Source organism: Ranitomeya imitator, chromosome 8 (assembly GCF_032444005.1).
Source record: "Ranitomeya imitator isolate aRanImi1 chromosome 8, aRanImi1.pri, whole genome shotgun sequence".
Taxonomy (NCBI): domain Eukaryota; kingdom Metazoa; phylum Chordata; class Amphibia; order Anura; family Dendrobatidae; genus Ranitomeya; species Ranitomeya imitator.
The window spans coordinates 73794624-73814694 of NC_091289.1; the positions used below are offsets into that span (position 1 = coordinate 73794624).

The 20071-nt window shown below is 48.3% G+C and overlaps 2 protein-coding genes across 2 annotated transcripts in view; one reads left to right on the forward strand and one right to left on the reverse strand.

Moving 5' to 3' along the window:
* The window catches only part of ST13 (ST13 Hsp70 interacting protein), a 245178-nt gene extending 242258 nt beyond the window's left edge, over positions 1–2920 (reverse strand). Inside the window, exon 1 of the mRNA XM_069737082.1 lies at positions 2695–2920. Within this exon, the coding sequence (XP_069593183.1) occupies positions 2695–2804 (110 nt within the window). The 5' untranslated portion in view covers positions 2805–2920. The remainder of the gene's footprint in view (positions 1–2694) is intronic.
* Positions 2921–2941: 21 nt separating this feature from the next.
* The window catches only part of XPNPEP3 (X-prolyl aminopeptidase 3), a 243267-nt gene continuing 226137 nt past the window's right edge, over positions 2942–20071 (forward strand). Inside the window, exon 1 of the mRNA XM_069737081.1 lies at positions 2942–3107. Coding sequence (XP_069593182.1) covers positions 2963–3107 — 145 coding nt within the window. The 5' untranslated portion in view covers positions 2942–2962. The remainder of the gene's footprint in view (positions 3108–20071) is intronic.

Here is a 20071-nt window from a genome sequence, read left to right on the forward strand (position 1 = left end):
GCATAAGTGGAGGCTCAGTGATTTCTACACACAAGCTACTGAATTAAGTGGCCGAGACTCCAGTTGGCATGGGACGGTCACAGTATCCGATACTGAGAGCCGAATCCTTCTAGTACGATAACTTCACAAGGTTCCTCAGGGGTGGACGTCTTTAGTTACATAAGGGCTGGAGCTAAACTTCAGGCACCAGAAGACCGGCCATCATTGGTCCTCGCTCGGAGCAGCCTGTGACAGCAGCCAAACCTCAGGCAACAGAAGACCGGCCATCATTGGTCCTCGGAGCAGCCTGTGACAGCAGCCAAACCTCAGGCAACAGAAGACCGGCCATCATTGGTCCTCGGAGCAGCCTGTGACAGCAGCCAAACCTCAGGGGTCAGAAGATCGGCCATCATTGGTCCTCGGAGCAGCCTGTGACAGCAGCCAAACCTCAGGCAACAGAAGACCGGCCATCATTGTTCCTCGGAGCAGCCTGTGACAGCAGCCAAACCTCAGGCAACAGAAGACCGGCCATCATTGGTCCTCGGAGCAGCCTGTGACAGCAGCCAAACCTCAGGGGTCAGAAGATCGGCCATCATTGGTCCTCGGAGCAGCCTGTGACAGCAGCCAAACCTCAGACAACAGAAGACCGGCCATCATTGGTCCTCGGAGCAGCCTGTGACAGCAGCCAAACCTCAGGGGTCAGAAGATCGGCCATCATTGGTCCTCGGAGCAGCCTGTGACAGCAGCCAAACCTCAGGCAACAGAAGACCGGCCATCATTGGTCCTCGGAGCAGCCTGTGACAGCAGCCAAACCTCAGGCAACAGAAGACCGGCCATCATTGGTCCTCGGAGCAGCCTGTGACAGCAGCCAAACCTCAGGGGTCAGAAGATCGGCCATCATTGGTCCTCGGAGCAGCCTGTGACAGCAGCCAAACCTCAGGCAACAGAAGACCGGCCATCATTGGTCCTCGGAGCAGCCTGTGACAGCAGCCAAACCTCAGGGGTCAGAAGATCGGCCATCATTGGTCCTCGGAGCAGCCTGTGACAGCAGCCAAACCTCAGGCAACAGAAGACCGGCCATCATTGGTCCTCGGAGCAGCCTGTGACAGCAGCCAAACCTCAGGCAACAGAAGACCGGCAATCATTGGTCCTCGAAGCAGCCTGTGACAGCAGCCAAACCTCAGGCAACAGAAGACCGGCCATCATTGGTCCTCGGAGCAGCCTGTGACAGCAGCCAAACCTCATGCAACAGAAGACCGGCCATCATTGGTCCTCGCTCGGAGCAGCCTGTGACAGCAGCCAAACCTCAGGGGTCAGAAGATCGGCCATCATTGGTCCTCGGAGCAGCCTGTGACAGCAGCCAAACCTCAGGCAACAGAAGACCGGCAATCATTGGTCCTCGAAGCAGCCTGTGACAGCAGCCAAACCTCAGGCAACAGAAGACCGGCCATCATTGTTCCTCGGAGCAGCCTGTGACAGCAGCCAAACCTCAGGGGTCAGAAGATCGGCCATCATTGGTCCTCGGAGCAGCCTGTGACAGCAGCCAAACCTCAGGCAACAGAAGACCGGCAATCATTGGTCCTCGAAGCAGCCTGTGACAGCAGCCAAACCTCAGGGGTCAGAAGATCGGCCATCATTGGTCCTCGAAGCAGCCTGTGACAGCAGCCAAACCTCAGGCAACAGAAGACCGGCCATCATTGGTCTCCAGAGCAGCCTGTGACAGCAGCCAAACCTCAGGCAACAGAAGACCGGCCATCATTGGTCTCCAGAGCAGCCTGTGACAGCAGCCAAACCTCAGGCAACAGAAGACCGGCCATCATTGGTCCTCGGAGCAGCCTGTGACAGCAGCCAAACCTCAGGCAACAGAAGACCGGCCATCATTGGTCTCCAGAGCAGCCTGTGACAGCAGCCAAACCTCAGGCAACAGAAGACCGGCCATCATTGGTCTCCAGAGCAGCCTGTGACAGCAGCCAAACCTCAGGGGTCAGAAGACCGGCCATCATTGGTCTCCAGAGCAGCCTGTGATAGCAGCCAAACCTCAGGGGTCAGAAGACCGGCCATCATTGGTCCCAGGAGCAGCCTGTGACAGCAGCCAAACCTCAGGGGTCAGAAGACCGGCCATCATTGGTCCCAGGAGCAGCCTGTGACAGCAGCCAAACCTCAGGGGTCAGAAGACCGGCCATCATTGGTCCCAGGAGCAGTCTGTGACAGCAGCCAAACCTCAGGGGTCAGAAGACCGGCCCTCATTGGTCCTCGGAGCAGCCTGTGACAGCAGCCAAACCTCAGGGGTCAGAAGACCGGCCATCATTGGTCCCAGGAGCAGTCTGCAAGGGGCCAGACCTTGAACAACTGACGACCGACCATCATTGGTTCCCGAAGCAGCCTGTGACAGTGACCAAACCTCAGGTGACAGAAGACCGGCCATCATCAGGCCCAGGGAAAGCACTGGATCGGCCTGTGACAGGGGCCAGACCTTGGACACCTGAAGATCGGCCATAGTCGGTTGCTGGAGTGGACTGTAACAAGGGCAGAAGACTGGCCATCATCGAGCACAGGGCCTGTGACCCTATCGCTCCACCATCGCAGACCTATTCAAGTTCTTAGTTCAGTTGGATAATCCCTATAATATGTGTGTAAATGCCGCGCCCTCCATAGCGACACATGTAGCGACGGTGAGAGTGAGCGCAGCCTCAGCACGTGGCGGACACTGCTCACCTCTGCAGCCATTCTGTGAAGAAGCCGAGCTCCGCGCACTGCAGGATGGCCGGGTTGCTCTGACACAGGCGGACGAACTCCCGCAGCTCCTGTAACTTCCGTGGGTCCATAGCTCAGTGACACCGAGTCCAAGCAGCGCTGCAGGAGGAGCGGCAAGAAAGCGCTAGAAGGGGCGTGGCCTTTCAGAGTCCAGTGCCCGCCCACCTCCGGGATGTCGTCTCTTCGGTGACCGCCTCAGCGAGTAGCACAACCCACAGACAGAAAGTAGATGACGAGGGGAGTCCTGCGTGTGATGATGTCATCAGTGTGCGGCCTGGGCGCTGCCGGCCGAGTGCGCTCATATCTGTGCGCGGCGCTCCTTCCACCTGCAGGCATGTGGCGGCCAGCTGCGCGGATGTTAGGCCGCGGTGCAGGTCAGGCAGCTTTCTACCTCCATTACCCAGCACTGCTTTACTGCTGCCCACACACGGACACCGGCCATGTGCCTGGGAGACGCGGGCATACGGCCCTGTCCCCGGTGACCGCTCTCATTCCCGCTGCTCCTCTGACTATAACAGTTTTTTCTTTTTTAATAAAGGGAATCTGTCAGCAGACTTTTGCCACCTAATCTGAGAGCAGCATGATGTAGGGGCAGAGACCCTGACCCCAGCAAGGTCACTGGCCAACCTAGAAACCACCGGACCGATGTTTGGTGGAGTGCCTTCCCATGTATTGTGGGGCCTACACCATAATTCTGTGAGGGAAGAGGCGCTGGCCAGCGTCATCGGGGTGCACAGTCGTTTAGGCTGGTTTCACATTTGCATCTTTGTGCGCAGTGTTTGATCCGCATGCGTACATATATTTAACATGGTGCACGCATGGATCGTTTCGCGTGACACAGCGAACGCAACATTTTGCATTTTTGGAGGCGTCAAAAATCCGTCACATGCGGATGAGTGCGTTAAAACAATGCATTACTGTCTACGGGAAAGCATGCGATGTCAGGGCCGGACTGGCAATTCTGGCAAATGCCAGAAGGGCCTGTTTGGTCATGGGCCGCCTTGTCTGCTACATTGTTAAAGGGAACCTGTCACCTGAATTTGGCGGGACAGGTTTGTGGTCATATGGGCGGGGTTTTCGGGTGTTTGATTCACCCTTTCCTTACCCGCTGGCCGCAATATTGGGTTGAAGTTCATGCTGTGTACTACGGAGAACACAGAATGAACTTCAACCCAATATTGCAGCCAGCGGGTAAGGAAAGGGTGAATCGAAAACCCCGCTCATATGACCACAAACCTGTCCCGCCAAATTCAGGTGATAGATTCCCTTTAACAGAATCATTGTTCTCAAGACACCCATACTGTTAAGAGTTGTGATGGAGCACAAAGTTGCTGACTCTGTTACTTACCCCGGCAGGCCACAGGTATTATTAGAAATATTGGTCGTGTAGTAAATCTTGCTTTCCTCCATCCAGGGTAATATTAGTAATATATCCCATCTGGTTCATGGGGACGGGGACACCATGGGCCTGTGTAATTTCAAATGCCAGGACTGAATTTCAGCTCCAGTCCGTACCTGGCATGCGTTCAATGCGCTTGTGTACTTTGGACTGCACATGTCCATGAACTGATTGAGACATGCCCATTGAGTCGCCCTCCTTGAAATATCGAATGCATATGCACCTAAACAACGCAAACGCAGGCAAAAACCACACAAACGATTGCACACGCAGCGGGTTTTTTTGCCGTCATGCGTAAGCTCATGCAGATGAAAATGCTGCATAAAAATGCTGCATAAACATGCGTTTTGGCATGCGTTTGCGCATGCAGATGATAGGCTGCGCCCAGAAACGCTTAGGCTGGGTTCACACTGCGTTGTGTGAACCCGTTTAACGGACTACGCTACACCGCGGCATAACGCAGTGTAACGTAGTCTGTTAACGCCGCCATTACTTGCAATGGCGAACGCATCGCTAGCGCACGCCCACAATGGGTGTGCGCTAGCGATGTGCCGTCATTGAGTGACGGACCCAAGACGCGGGCTGCAGCGTTTCCGGGTCCGGCACTGCTAGCGCAGATGGAGCTAGCAGATGCTCCATCTGCGCTAGCGCAGTGCTAAAGTTGGCACTTGCGTTAGTGCAGTCCGTTTAACGGATTTGTTGAACGGACTGCACAACGCAAGTGTGAACCTAGCCTTATGTGAACAGAGCCTTATTTGGTGGCCGAGAGCAAGATGGCCGTATAGAATAACCATCTACAATGGAAGAATAAAAAAGTTGAGTCACCGTGATTCTTGTGCATAGCACCCACTGAGCGTCATTCTTGTGCATAGCACCCACTGAGCGTGATTCTGGTGCGTAGCACCCACTGAGCGTGATTCTGGTGCGTAGCACCCACTGAGCGTGATTCTGGTGCGTAGCACCCACTGAGCGTGATTCTGGTGCGTAGCACCCACTGAGCGTGATTCTGGTGCGTAGCACCCACTGAGCGTGATTCTGGTGCGTAGCACCCACTGAGCGTGATTCTGGTGCGTAGCACCCACTGAGCGTGATTCTGGTGCGTAGCACCCACTGAGCGTGATTCTGGTGCGTAGCACCCACTGAGCGTGATTCTGGTGCGTAGCACCCACTGAGCGTGATTCTGGTGCGTAGCACCCACTGAGCGTGATTCTGGTGCGTAGCACCCACTGAGCGTGATTCTGGTGCGTAGCACCCACTGAGCGTGATTCTGGTGCGTAGCACCCACTGAGCGTGATTCTGGTGCGTAGCACCCACTGAGCGTGATTCTGGTGCGTAGCACCCACTGAGCGTGATTCTGGTGCGTAGCACCCACTGAGCGTGATTCTGGTGCGTAGCACCCACTGAGCGTGATTCTGGTGCGTAGCAGCCACTGAGCGTGATTCTGGTGCGTAGCACCCACTGAGCGTGATTCTGGTGCGTAGCACCCACTGAGCGTGATTCTGGTGCGTAGCACCCACTGAGCGTGATTCTGGTGCGTAGCACCCACTGAGCGTGATTCTGGTGCGTAGCACCCACTGAGCGTGATTCTGGTGCGTAGCACCCACTGAGCGTGATTCTGGTGCGTAGCACCCACTGAGCGTGATTCTGGTGCGTAGCACCCACTGAGCGTGATTCTGGTGCGTAGCACCCACTGAGCGTGATTCTGGTGCGTAGCACCCACTGAGCGTGATTCTGGTGCGTAGCACCCACTGAGCGTGATTCTGGTGCGTAGCACCCACTGAGCGTGATTCTGGTGCGTAGCACCCACTGAGCGTGATTCTGGTGCGTAGCACCCACTGAGCGTGATTCTGGTGCGTAGCACCCACTGAGCGTGATTCTGGTGCGTAGCACCCACTGAGCGTGATTCTGGTGCGTAGCACCCACTGAGCGTGACTCTGGTGCGTAGCACCCACTGAGCGTGACTCTGGTGCGTATCACCCACTGAGCGTGATTCTGGTGCGTAGCACCCACTGGTGCTGTGCCCCAGAAATGCCAGTGATGTTTTTACTCTGCCACCAAATAACTGGACATCCTCCTGTTTTCCTCACTGACCACGTCTTGGCATAGATGGTTTCCTTACTCTGATTTATGTGGGGGAGCTGGAAATTATTTTCCTACAGTAATTGTGTACCTATTGAAGCCCCTTAATTCTTCTCACCCACAATAACCCTTTCATAGCCATTAGTATGATACTGCCAAAAATACCCCCACCCACACACAGAGTATAATCACATACACCATTTCACCCCGCAAGCGCAGTATGATGACTCCACAGTGCCTCCAGCAAACTATAATGACCCTACAGTGCCCCCAACACAGTATAATACCTTTACAGCACAATGCTCCTAAATGATGGTTTAGGGAGCCATTCTATTCAACAGTATCCAAAGGAGGCAGATTCTGCAGAAATTGTGGCAAACTGCAATGTGAAGTGACTCACTGGCCCCATAGTGGCCATCAGGACTGCAGCTATGAATGGTACGCCACTGCTTGCTGCCATGTAGCCCTCCACCTTCATGAGCTCTGTAAATCCCTTCTGTGTACAATGTACATAGGCAGCTTTCTGTCTATATGCTCTGTACACAGAAAGCGGACAATCAGTGATGTGGGCGGGGCTATACACGGTTCAGCATTCAGAGCTCTGCTAGATCTGCAGCTGAGAAAACAGGGATTTTATCAAAATGACAGCAAGCAGCCCAGTATGTGGCACATTGCTGGAATCAGGGTCTCTGCCTCTACAACCCTCTATAACAGGGGTGGGGAATCTTTTTTTCTGCCAAGGGCCATATGGATATTTATACCATCCTTCGGGGGCCGTACAAACTCCGCCCACAAAGTTCAGCCTGACTGGCACTGGTGTCAGGACGTAATCTCTCATTGCATGCCATTCAGTGTTCAGTAGTGAACACTGTGTGTGTGCTAACAGAGCAACAAGAAACTAATGAGCTGCTGGAAATCAAAATACGGCTCCCTGCCCAAGAATGTGGTCCCTGAGAATCTGCCCGGGGGCCTGATAAATGGCCCTGGGGCCTGAGGTTCTCCACCCCTGCTCTACAACATCTCTCAGATGGGGTAATAAAATCCAGAAGACAGATTCTCTTTAAGGCTATGCAGACACGGTGTCTTTTAAATGCTAGTGCACTCGCTGAGTTTTCCCAAGAAAACGCTGATGTCGTTTTCTTAAAGTTCATTTACCATTGTTATTGCTGCAGCTCCGATGCCTTCGCCTTATAATATTAAAGGGAACCTGAACCTGTTACTCAAATCTTCTTGGCGCCGAGCGTCGCCTCCTCTACGCTGTTTTGAAATGAGCCGGCGCCTGCGCTCTTTTCTCCTGCCTTGGGCAGGTGCAGTGAGTGCTGCCTGTCTGTCCTCATATGCAGTCCAGCTGACTGCGCCTGTGCGGACGCCCTGCCTGTGAATCCCAGCCCTGCAGTGTCTTCTTATTTATTCATACTATGGGGCTGGGATTCACAGGAAGGGCATCCGCACAGGCGCAGTCAGCTGGACTGCATATGAGGACAGACGGGCAGCGCTCACTGCGCCTGCCCAAGGCAGGAGAAAAGAGCGCAGGCGCCGGCTCATTTCAAAACAGCCGTGAGGAGGCGGCGCCAAGAAGACTTGAGTGACGGCAGTGTGGTGTCTGCAGCAGGGGGGAAAGGTCTGCCTCCTTGACTGAAGAAAAGGTATTTAGGACAAATTACAAAACTGATTATTTTGGCAGTTACAGCACCCAGAACTAAAAGAGCCACCTTGTCAGAATGCAGCATTACTGCTGCACAAGGTGGCTCTTTTAGTTACAAACGCCTGGAGGGGTGACAGGTTCCCTTAAAGTATAGAGGAAGGGCAGCTTCCTAACTGAAGTCCTCTGCAGAAATAAGCATGTTGCTTTTTTTTTAACCAGTTCAAGGTTTAGGAACCTGAAACTGTTAAAAGAACGGACATAAGATGGAACCTGTGAACACCAGTGCTTTATTGACATTGCTGTGCATTAAGTTCATTTTATGGGATACGGAACAGAATGCGCCTGAACAAGACACAGTGTGCACATAGCCTAAATCTGCCATATGTTTCCAAGGATGTGGATTTTACCTCTTGCAAATTTTGATGGTCTTGCCAAGGAGGGGCACTCACATGATTCTCTGGGGGAATTAAGGCTTTTCATTCTCACCATTTAACACACCTTTGTAAAGATCGTAAAGTTAACAATAAAATAAATAGCTTTTATCTCTGGAACCCTATGGTGAATTTAAGAAAAAACTAACATCTGGATACTCAGAGGAGCAGAGCGAATTTTATAAGAGCAAATAGCGGCCACTTTTTACGAGGAGGCCGGTCGTCCGTAAGAAGTCGTTTGGTTTCCGTAACTATTTCATAGTAGTTTTTCACAAGTTTTGGTAAATTATGATGTCTCAAAGCTAGCTTTGTATTTTGGCAGTGTGTGACAGCCGTACTTCAAAGAAAAAAACTAGGGATGAAGCAGGCAAAAAGCATGATGGAAAGATTGCCACTTCTTCCGTGTTTAACCCCTTAATGATCCCTGATGCACCTCAGGGTATGTGCACACGATACAGATTTAGTTCAGATTTAGTGCAGAACTGCTGCAGATTTTTCTGCTGCAGAACTGCACTGTGATTTACAGTACAATGTAAATCGATGTGAAAAAAAAAAAGCTGTGCACATGGTGCAGAAAAATCTGTGCAGAAACGCTGCAGATTTCAAAGAAGTGCACGTCGCTTCTTTTGTGCAGTTCTGCAGCGTTTCTGCTCAGATTTTTCTGCACCATGTGCACAGCTTTTTTTTTTCACATCGATTTACATTGTACTGCACAGAAACTGCGCAGAAACTGCATCAAATATGCAGATCAAGTGCAGAAAATTCTGCACCACATTTCCTATGTGTGCACATAGCCTTAGGCTATGTGCACACGTAGGAAGGAGGCTGCAGGTTTTCCCGCAGCGGATTTGATAAATCTGCAGGGCAAACCCGCTGCGGTTATCCCTGCAGATTTATCGCGGTTTGTGTTGCGGGTTCCGCTGCGGGATTTACTCCTACTATTGATGCCGCATATGCAGCAATATGCAGCATCAATAGTAATGTTAAAAATAATAAAATAATGGTATACTCAGCCTCTGACGTCCCGATCTCCTCGGCGCTGCAGGCGGCGGTCCGGTTCCAAAGATGCTGTGCGAGAAGGACCTTCGTGACATCACGGTCATGTGACCGCGACGTCACTGCAAGTCCTGGTCGCATAGCAAACCTGAGACCGGACTGCCGCGTGCAGCGCTGAGGAGATCGGGACGTCAGAGGGTGAGTATATCATGATTTTTTATTTTAATTCTTTTTTTTTTTACACAAATATGGTTCCCGGGGCCTGGAGGAGAGTCTCCTCTCCTCCACCCTGGGTACCACCCTCACATTATCCGCTTACTTCCCGCATGGTGGGCACAGCCCCATGCGGGAAGTAAGCGGATCAATGCATTCCTATGGGTGCAGAATCGCTGCGATTCTGCACAAAGAAGTGACATGCTGCGGGTTGTAAACCGCTGCGTTCCCGTGCGGTTTTTCCCGCAGCATGTGCACAGCGGTTTGCGGTTTCCATAGGGTTTACATGTTACTGTAAACGCAATGGAAACTGCAGCGGACCCGCAGCCGCAAAATCGTTGCGGTTCCGCGGTAAAAACTGCAAAGTGTGAACATGGCCTTAATGAGGTCTTAAGCCGCAGCACTGATTTTTATGGTGCTGTATGTGACAGCTGACACCATGGGGCATCGGTCCTGATTGGTTTTGGAAATGATCTTGGCCAATTAAACCAATAGATATCCCTGTCAATTTCAAAAGCAGCATCTACAACCCCTGGCAAAAATTATGGAATCAACGGCCTTGGAGGAAATCAAGAACAAAAATGTCGTAGTCGGTAATGGTTACTTTTTTTAATCAAGCATAGGGGAAAAATTATGGAATCACTCAATTCTGAGGAAAAAATTATGGAATCACCCTGTAAATTTTCATACCCAAAAATAACACCTGCATCAAATTAGATTTGCTCATTAGTCTGCATCTAAAAAGGAGTGATCACAGCTTGGAGAGCTGTTGCACCAAATGGACTGACATGAATCATGGCTCCAACATGAGAGATGTCAATTTGAACAAAGGAGAGGATTATCAAACTCTTAAAAGAGGGTAAATCATTACGCAATGTTGCAAAAGATGTTGGTTGTTCACAATCAGCTGTGTCTAAAATCTGGACCAAATACAAACAACATGGGAAGGTTGTTAAAGGCAAACATACTGGTAGACCAAGGAAGACATCAAAGCCTCAAGACCGGAAACTTAAAGCAATATGTCTCCAAAACAGGAAATGCACAACAAAACAAATGAGGAACAAATGGGTGGAAACTGGAGTCAACGTCTGTGACCGAACTGTAAGAAACCTCGTAAAGGAAATGGGATTTACATACAGAAAAGCTAAATGAAAGCCATCATTAACACCTAAACAGAAAAAAACAAGGATACAGTGGGCTAAGGAAAAGCAAGCATGTACTGTGGATGACTGGATGAAAGTCATATTCATTGATGAATCATGAATCTGCATTGGGCAAGGTGATGATGCTGGGACTTTTTTTTGGTGCCGTTCAAATGAGATTTATAAAGATGACTGCCTAAAGAGAACATGCAAATGTCCACAGTCATTGATGATATGGGGCTGCATGTCAGGTAAAGGCACTGGGGAGATGCCTGTCATTACATCTTCAATAAATGCACAAGTTTATGTTGATATTTTGGATACTTTTCTTATCCCATCAATTGAAAGGATGTTTGGGGATGATGAAATAATTTTTCAAGATCATAATGTATCCTGTTATAGAGCAAAAACTGTGAAAACATTCCTGGAAAAAAGACACATAAGGTCAATGTCATGGCCTGGAAATAGTTCGGATCTCAATCCAATTGAAAATCTTTGGTGGAAGTTGAAGAAAATGGTCCATGACAAGGCTCCAACCTGCAAAGCTGATCTGGCAACAGCAATCAGAGAAAGTTGGAGCCAGATTGATGAAGAGTCCTGTTTGACGCTCATTAAGTCCATTTGTCAGAGACTGCAAGCTGATATAAAAGCCAGAGTTGGTGCAACAAAACACTAGTGATGTGTTGGAGTGTTTTTTTGTTTGTTTGTTTTTCGTGATTCCATAATTTTTTCCTCAGAATTGAGTGATTCCATAATTTTTCCCCTATGCTTGGTTAAAAAAAGTAACCATTACTGACTACCACATTTTTTGGTCTTGATTTCTTTTAGTGTTTCTTAAAGCCATTAAATTGCCATTTGAAATGACTTTAGTTTTGTGCCATGTCTGTGATCTGCTTTTTTTTCTACAAAATTAAACAACTGAATGAACATCCTCCAAGGCCGGTGATTCCATAATTTTTTTTCCAGGGGTTGTAGAAGCTTAAAAGAGACAGAACACTACCTTTTTAACCCTATCATTGCCTTGCGATCACAGGTGCCGATAGTCATCTCAACTCAAGGGCATATAATGACTGCATGATATGATGGCCTGATGGACCCCACTATCAGCTGAGTCTGACAGACTCAGTTTGACACTGACTTCTTTTGTGCATTCCAGTACAAGACTATTGTGTACCAGACCAACAATCAAAGTAACAAATATTTATGTCCAACAGTGGGAAAAAGTGAAAACAAATTAAAAATCCGCTTAACTCCTAATTGACCAAGCCAATTTTGACCTTAAAGGGAACCTGTCACCCCGTTTTTTGAGATTGAGCTATAAATACTGTTAAATAGGGCCTGCGCTGTGCGTTACTATAGTGTATGTAGTGTACCCTGATTCCCCATGTATGCTGAGAAATACATTACCAAAGTCGCCGTTTTCGCCTGTCAATCAGGCTGGTCTGGTGAGGTGGGCGTGTTCACAGCGCTCTTTTCTTCCCCAGCTTTCCGTTGGTGGCGTAGTGGTGTGCGCATGTCCAGAGTTCCGACTTCCCTGCGCCCACGTGAAGACACAGCGCGCGATCTGCGCTGTAATCCCTTGCATCGGTGGGGGCGGCCATCTTCCTGGGGCCGCGCGTGCGCAGATGGAGTGCTCTGCTGCACGGGGCTTCAGGAAAATGGCCGCGGGATGCCGCGCGTGCGCATTAGAGATCGCGGCGGCCATTTTCCCAAAGCCGAGTTTGCATCTCGGCTTTGGGAAAATGGCCGCCGCGATCTCTAATGCGCACGCGCGGCATCCCGCGGCCATTTTCCTGAAGCCCCGTGCAGCAGAGCACTCCATCTGCGCACGCGCGGCCCCAGGAAGATGGCCGCCCCCACCGATGCAAGGGATTACAGCGCAGATCGCGCGCTGTGTCTTCACGTGGGCGCAGGGAAGTCGGAACTCTGGACATGCGCACACCACTACGCCACCAACGGAAAGCTGGGGAAGAAAAGAGCGCTGTGAACACGCCCACCTGACCAGACCAGCCTGATTGACAGGCGAAAACGGCGACTTTGGTAATGTATTTCTCAGCATACATGGGGAATCAGGGTACACTACATACACTATAGTAACGCACAGCGCAGGCCCTATTTAACAGTATTTATAGCTCAATCTCAAAAAACGGGGTGACAGGTTCCCTTTAATGACCAGGCAATTTTTTAAAAATCTAACCAGTGTCACTTTATGTGGTAATAACTCTGTTTGCCACAGAGTCTGTAAGCCTGTTTTCACCTTCCTGACCAGGCGAAATTTTACAATTCTGACCACTATAACTTCATTTAGTTTTAATACTGGAACGCTTCAACAGATCCCACCGATTCTGAGATTGTTTTCTTGTGACATATGATATGACTTGTGTTTATTTGTAAAAATGTCAAAAATTTGGCAAAAATATAAAAATGTCGCTACTTTCAAACTTTAGATTCTTATGCCCTTAAATTAGAAAGTAATGTCACACAAAATAGTTAATAAATAACAATTCCCACATGTCTACTTTACAGCTGCATCATTTGTAAACATTTTTTCTTTTTGTTAGGAAGTTAGAAGGGTTAAAAGTTGATCAGCAATTTCTAATTTTTCCACCAAAATTTACAAAACCATTTTTTTTAGGGACCACCTCACATTGGAAGTGAATTTTTGGGGCCTATATGACAAAATACCCAAAAGTGACAACATTCTAAAAACTGCTCCCCTCAAAGTACTCAAAGCCACATTCAAGAAGCTAATTAACCCTTTAGGTTCTTCACAGGAAGTAAAGCAATGTGGAAGAAAAAAATGAACATTTAACTTTTTTTCACAAAAAAATTTCTTTAGCCCCAAACTTGTTAATTTCACAAGGGTAACGGGAGAAAATGGACACTGAAAATGTTGTTAAATTTCTTCTGACTACGCAGATACCCCATATGTGGGGGTAATCCACTGTTTAGGCGCACGGCAGGTCTCGGAAGGGAAGTAGTACCATATGACTTTTTGAATGCAAAAATGGCTGAAATCGAGAGCGGAAGCTATGCCGCTTTAGAGAGCCCCTGATATGCCTAAACAGTGGAAACCCCGACAAGTGACCTCCGTGTTTTAAAATAGACCTCTCAAGGAATGTATCTAGATGTGTGCTGAGCACCTTGAACCCCAGGTGCTTCACAGAAGTTTATAACGTTGAGCTGTGAAAATAAAAAAAAATCACATTTCACCCAAAAAAATGTACTGTATTTTTCGGACTATAAGACGCACTTTTTTTCCCAAAATTTTTTTGGGGAGAATGGGGGTGCGTCTTTTAGTCCGAATGTACTTACCAGGAGTGTGGCGGCAGCAGGAGTCAGGCGATTCTTCTGGCCCTGGGCTGGAAACAGGGGGTGTGACACTGCAGGGTGATGATCTGACTCCCATCCCAGGCCGGTTCGACGGTGCGGAGGCTGCGCCGACATTTTGTGAAAGCCCCTATCACTCGCACATGCATTGCTGTGGCCTCCAGTAAAATGGCCACCGGAGGCATCGCATGCGCAGATTGAGACGTCAGTAGTTAGATCATGTCTCCTAAGATCTCAATCTGAGCATGTGCTGCCTCCGTTGGCCATTTTCACGGAGGCCATTGCATTGCAGCAATGGAAGTGTGAGAGCTCCAGGCTTTCACAAAATGTCGACGGAGCCCCTGCACCGCCGAACCTGCCTGGGATGGGATTTCCTGGAGGCCACTGCATTGCAGCAATGTTTGTGTCGGAGCTCCAGGTTTCACAAAATGTCGGCGGAGCCCTTGCATCACTGAATCTGCTGCACGAGCCTGGGATAGGAGTTAGATCATCGCCGGACTGTCGAAATCTCCGGTGACCCCGCTCCACCGTCCCTGCTAACCCCCCCCCTACCCTGCTAGCTGAATTCGGACTGTAAGATGGACCCCTATTTGACGCATAGATTTTTTTCCCTATTTTCCTTCTGAAAATTTGAGGCACGTCTTATAGTCTAAAAATACGGTACTTTTAGCCCCAGGGTTTTTTTATTTTTACATGTGTAACTGGAGTAAGTGGACCCCAATTTTTTTTCTGCAGTTTCTCCTGAGTGCACGGATATCCCATGTGTGGAGTAAAACTACTGTTTGGGCACACAGCTGGGCACGGAAAAGGAGTGACGTTTTGAAATGCAGACCTTGATGGAATGGTCTGCGGGTGTTATGTCACGTTTGGAGAGCCCCTGATGTACCTAAACAGTGAAAAAAAACTAGACTCCCCCAAAGAATTTATCTAGATGTGTGTTGAGCACTTTGAACCCCTAAGTGCTTCACAGAAGTTTATAACGTTTATAACGTTTATAACGTAGAGCCGTAAAAATAAAAAATCATATTTTTTCCACAATAATTATCTTTTTGCCCCCAATTTTTTATTTTCCCATGGGTAACAGAAGAAATTGGACGCCAAGAGTTATTGTGCAATTTGTCTTGAGTATGCTGATATGTGGGGGTAAATCACTGATAGATAGAGTTGTCAGATAGGTAGAAGGAGAATCAGGAGAGAACAATGTCCTTGAGGTCAATAGAGTGGAGCATAGTGAAGTGGAGCTGGTGATCCACAGTGTCAAACGCAGCATAGAGTAGTGGCCATTAGATTTCACTGTTAGTAGACCATTAGAAACTTTAGTGAGCGAAGTTTCAGTAGAATGCAAAGGGTGGAAACCAGATTGTAAAGGGTCAAGATGAGAGTGAACCAAGTGTTCCAGGAGTATAGAAATGATGGGAAGTCTCTGCAAGATAAATAGCACCGTTCTATGTATAGGATGCGGTGATTCTGCATGTGTTAAATGAATACATGCGGAATCACCGCGCATGCAAAAGCCGGCAGCGCTTTGGACGGGGCGGGTGTCCGCTGTGACCAAAGCGCTGCCATTCCAGACCATGGAAATATACTCTAAGGCTAGTTTCACATTTGCGGTTGAGTCCGCAGCGTTTCGTCCGCAAACGCATGTAAAAACGCATGATAACGCAGCGTATTTTAGCATCATCCGCTTACGCATGACAAGAAATAAACGCTGCATTTGAACGCGTTTGCAAGCGTTTTTGCATGCGTTTGCGGTTTTTATGTGCATGTGTTCCATATGAAAAAGATTTTCCAGGAGAATTTCCTTGACACATGCCACGCCAAATGGGCGTGTCTCATGGGATTTCTATATATAGACCCTTGTACTGAAGAAATCCTCAGATTTTGCTCCTGTATCTAGCGTCAAGATGGATCTTCGAATGGGCAGTTTCTATCAGAATCTGGAAATCTGGATTTGGATGTCAACTTGTTTCTTGCCTTTGCATTTGCTTGTGAGCAAGAACAGAAAAGAGAAAAACAGAGAAGACGGCGTCGGAGATTTTGGAAACACCCCACTGTTGAACTCCGACAGAGCCGTGGATCCTACCACTCCTTATACAGTGAGCTCTGTGAAAACCCGAAGAAATATTTTGAGTACACGAGGATGTCTCAAAAGAGCTTCAGGGATTTGCTGCTTCGTGTACAAGAAGCCATCAGCAGGCAGGACACCCATCTCCGTAGAGCGATTCCTGCTGAGTAACATCTGCTGGTGACAATAAGGTACGTAATATTTAAAAATAAACGCGTGTCATAATTATTATTGTTCTGCATTGTACTTATTTTTTTTTCCTTTTTCTGTTTTGCAAAACAACTGTCCTAAATATTATTGTTCTAAAAGCCATATCCTTGTCCTTTTATTTTCCTCTGTTTTGCAAAACCCCTGTCATAAATATTTTTCTGATTTTTGTTTTCTTTGCAGATTCCTGGCTGCCAGAGAGAGCCTATCAGCTCTCCATTTTCAGCTCCGTATAGGAATTTAAACAATTTGTCAATTTGTGGGATTTAATTATAAAAAAATATTTTTCCATAGTGCTCATGGCAATTGCAGCTGTGGACTGTAGCTTTGTCGCCATGGACATTGGATCTTTTGGCCGTGGTAATGACTCCCAGACATTTAAAAACTCGGACATGGGCCAATGGTTGTATGGCAATTATTTCAATTTCCCCCTGCCACAACTTCTTCCCAACACTCAAGGCCCGCCAATGCCATTTGTTGTGGTTGGGAATGAGGCCTTTCAGATGTGTGGACACCTCCTGAAACCATACTCCAGTCGGGACTTGACACACACAAAAAGGATTTTTAATTAGACTGACCAGGGCTCGAAGAACAGTTGAGTGTGCCTTTGGAATCGCTGTCTCGAAATGGCGCATTTTAGGGACAGCCATTAATCTCAAAATTCAGACAGTCGATGAAGTTGTCAAGGCGTGTGTGGTTCTGCACAACAACATAATGGCTAAAGAACGACCCAACATTGAACTTGATGAACCTGTTTCTAATTCATTGCCAGATTACCATCATCATCCTCAAAGGACAACAGTTGAAGTTGCCCAAATGTGGGATACATTTGCGTCCTACTTTGTTTCTGAGAGTGGATGTGTGTCCTGGCAAGATGAAATGTTTTAGTAAAATGTTCTTATAATGTTATGTACCTGGAATTATTAAAATGTACCTTTAATGTTTGCTGACAATAAAACACCTCTAGTGAAACACCTGTTCCAAGTGCCCTCTATATTACAATAATTTTTTTAAAAGTTAAATAAGGTGATCACCGGTTCACAACTAAAGTATTTATAAAATCCACTCAACTGTCTCATGCAGATTGCATAAGACAGGGATTGGATTATAACCAAATTGGGATATGTCACCCATGCTTTACACTACACCTCTTCTCTCTGAGGTCAGTGCTATTATAGGTAATGTTGGATTAGCTTCATCTTCTCTTCAGTCTGCATTTCTATAGGCCAATAGATTAAGGCAGACTGAAGAGATGATGGAGCTAATCCATCTCATATCTTTACTCACCTGCCCGTGTGTCAGAATTAGTGCACTCAGGATGCAGAAAACCCAGCATCCTGAGTGCACTAGTGCTGACACCTGGGCAGGTGAGCATTGCTGACCCCTGACCCTTTGTGCTGTGTTTATATATATTTTTGGAGGATTTTCAGTCCTCTTTGTGTTTTTGCCACCTCATAGCTCCATGACAGACACAAGAAGCAAAGCTGCAGTGTAAAGCAAATAAAGAAGAGGGGCAGCAGATTTTGGGTCATGGTGTTATGAGGTGGCAAAAACACAGTGTGTGTTGACGGCGCATGGTGTGTGTTGCCAGCGACAAAAGAGATAAAGAACAAGCAGTGATAGGGGAAAAACAACACAAATTTACACTGCTCAAAAAAATAAAGGGAACACTTAAACAACAGAATATAACTCCAAGTAAATCAAACTTCTATGAAATGAAACTGTCCACTTAGGAAGCAGCACTGATTGACATTCAATTTCACATGCTGTTGTGCAAATGGAATAGACAACAGATGGAAATTATTGGTAATTATCAAGACACTCTCAATAAAGCAGTGGTTCTGCCGGTGGGGACCACAGACCACATCTCAGTAGCAATGCTTTCTGGCCCATGTTTTGGTCACTTTTGAATGTTGGTTGTGTCTGTCAGCGTAGTCTCCAGAAGCTGGAGGCGCTACCAGTAGACAGGCCAGTACACCAGGTGATGTAGAGGGGCCGTGGGAGGGCAACAACCAAGCAGCAGGACCGCTGCCTCAGCCTTTGTGCAAGGAAGAACATGAGGAGCACTGCCAGAGCCCTGCAAAATGACCTCCAGCAGGCCATAAATGTGCATGTGTCTGCATAAACGGTTAGAAACCGACTCCATGAGGATGGTCTGAGTGCCCGACATCCACAGATGGGGATTGTGCTCACAGCCCAACACCATGCAGGACGCTTGGCATTTGCCACAGAACACCAGAATTGGCAAATTCGCCACTGGTATCCTAAGCTCTTCACAGCTGAAAGCAGGTTCCCACTGAGCACATGTGACAGACGTGACAGAGGCTGGAGACGCCGTGGGGAGCGATCTGCTGCCTGCAACATCCTTCAGCATGACCGATTTGGCAGTGGGTCAGTAATGGTGTGGGGTGGCATTTCTTTGGAGGGCCGCATAGCCCTCCATGTGCTCACCAGAGGTAGCCTGACTGTCATTAGGTACCGAGATGAGATCCTCAAACCCTTGTGAGACCATATGCTCGTGCGGCTGGCCCTGGGTTCCTCCTAATGCAGGACAATGCCAGACCTCATGTTGCTGGAGTGTGTCGGCAGTTCCTGCAAGATGAAGGCATTGAAGCTATGGACTGGTCTACCCGTTCCCCAGACCTGAATCCGATTGATCACATCTGGGACATCATGTCTCGCACCATCCACCAACGTCATGTTGCACCACAGACTGTCCAGGAGTTGGCGGATGCTTTAGTCCAGGTCTGGGAGGAGATCCCTCAGGACACCATCCTCCACCTCATCAGGAGCATGCCCAGGCGTTGTAGGGAGGTCATACAGGCACGTGGACGCCACACACAACTGAGCATCATTTCCTTGTCTTGAGGCATTTCCATTGAAGTTGGATCAGCCTGTAACTTCATTTTCCACTTTGATTTTGAGCATCATTCCAACTCCAGACCTCCGTGGGATATTAATTGTGATTTACGTTGATAATTTTTAGGTTTTATTATTCTCAACACATTCCACTATGTAATGAATAAAGATTTACAACTGGAATATTTCATTCAATGATATCTAGGATGTGAGATTTTAGTGTTCCCTTTATTTTTTTGAGCAGTGTATTTAACAATACAAACATAAAAAATATATATTTTTTACGAGACAATGAGGGGAAATAATATGAACATGGGGGGTGTAGAGCTGGGAGGATTGGCTAGGTGTGGATGATGAAGGGGTTCCAGGGGAAGGGCTTACTAAACTTGTGGGGTCTGGGAGGTCAAGGATGGAAGTAGACACATTAGGAGTGGAAGCATGCGACGGGAGAGACACATTGGAAAACAGACAAATTGGGAGGTGAGGGTGGAGGTAGTTGGACAGTTCTGGTGGCACGTCTCTATTTAGATATCTGTCCTGTCTTAGGTTGGTGCCTTCTTTTTTTTGTGTTTCCTTGGGAGGATGGGAGTGGTGAGGTCAGCAGGGCGTGCAGGATCTGGACCCGGCCTGGTGGTGGCGGTGGACAGCCGTGCAGGATCTGGACCCAGCCTGGTGGTGCCAGTGGACAGCTGAGCAGGAACTGGACCTGGCCTGGTGGTGGCAGTGGACAGCCGTATAGGAGCAGGACTAGGCGTGGTGGTGGTTGAGTGGCTTTCAGCAGCACCCGTCCTGGTGGTGGCAGTGTAGTGTTGTGCGGCAGGACTGAGCATGGTGGTGGCTGTACAGTGGTATGCAGCAGAACTCTGTATTGAGGTAAAGTGTGTAATTGGTGGCACAGATGGAAATACCACCTGTGGCTGCTGTACTAAGTACCAAGTCTGCTGCATAGCCTGAACATAAGAAGCATTGCAG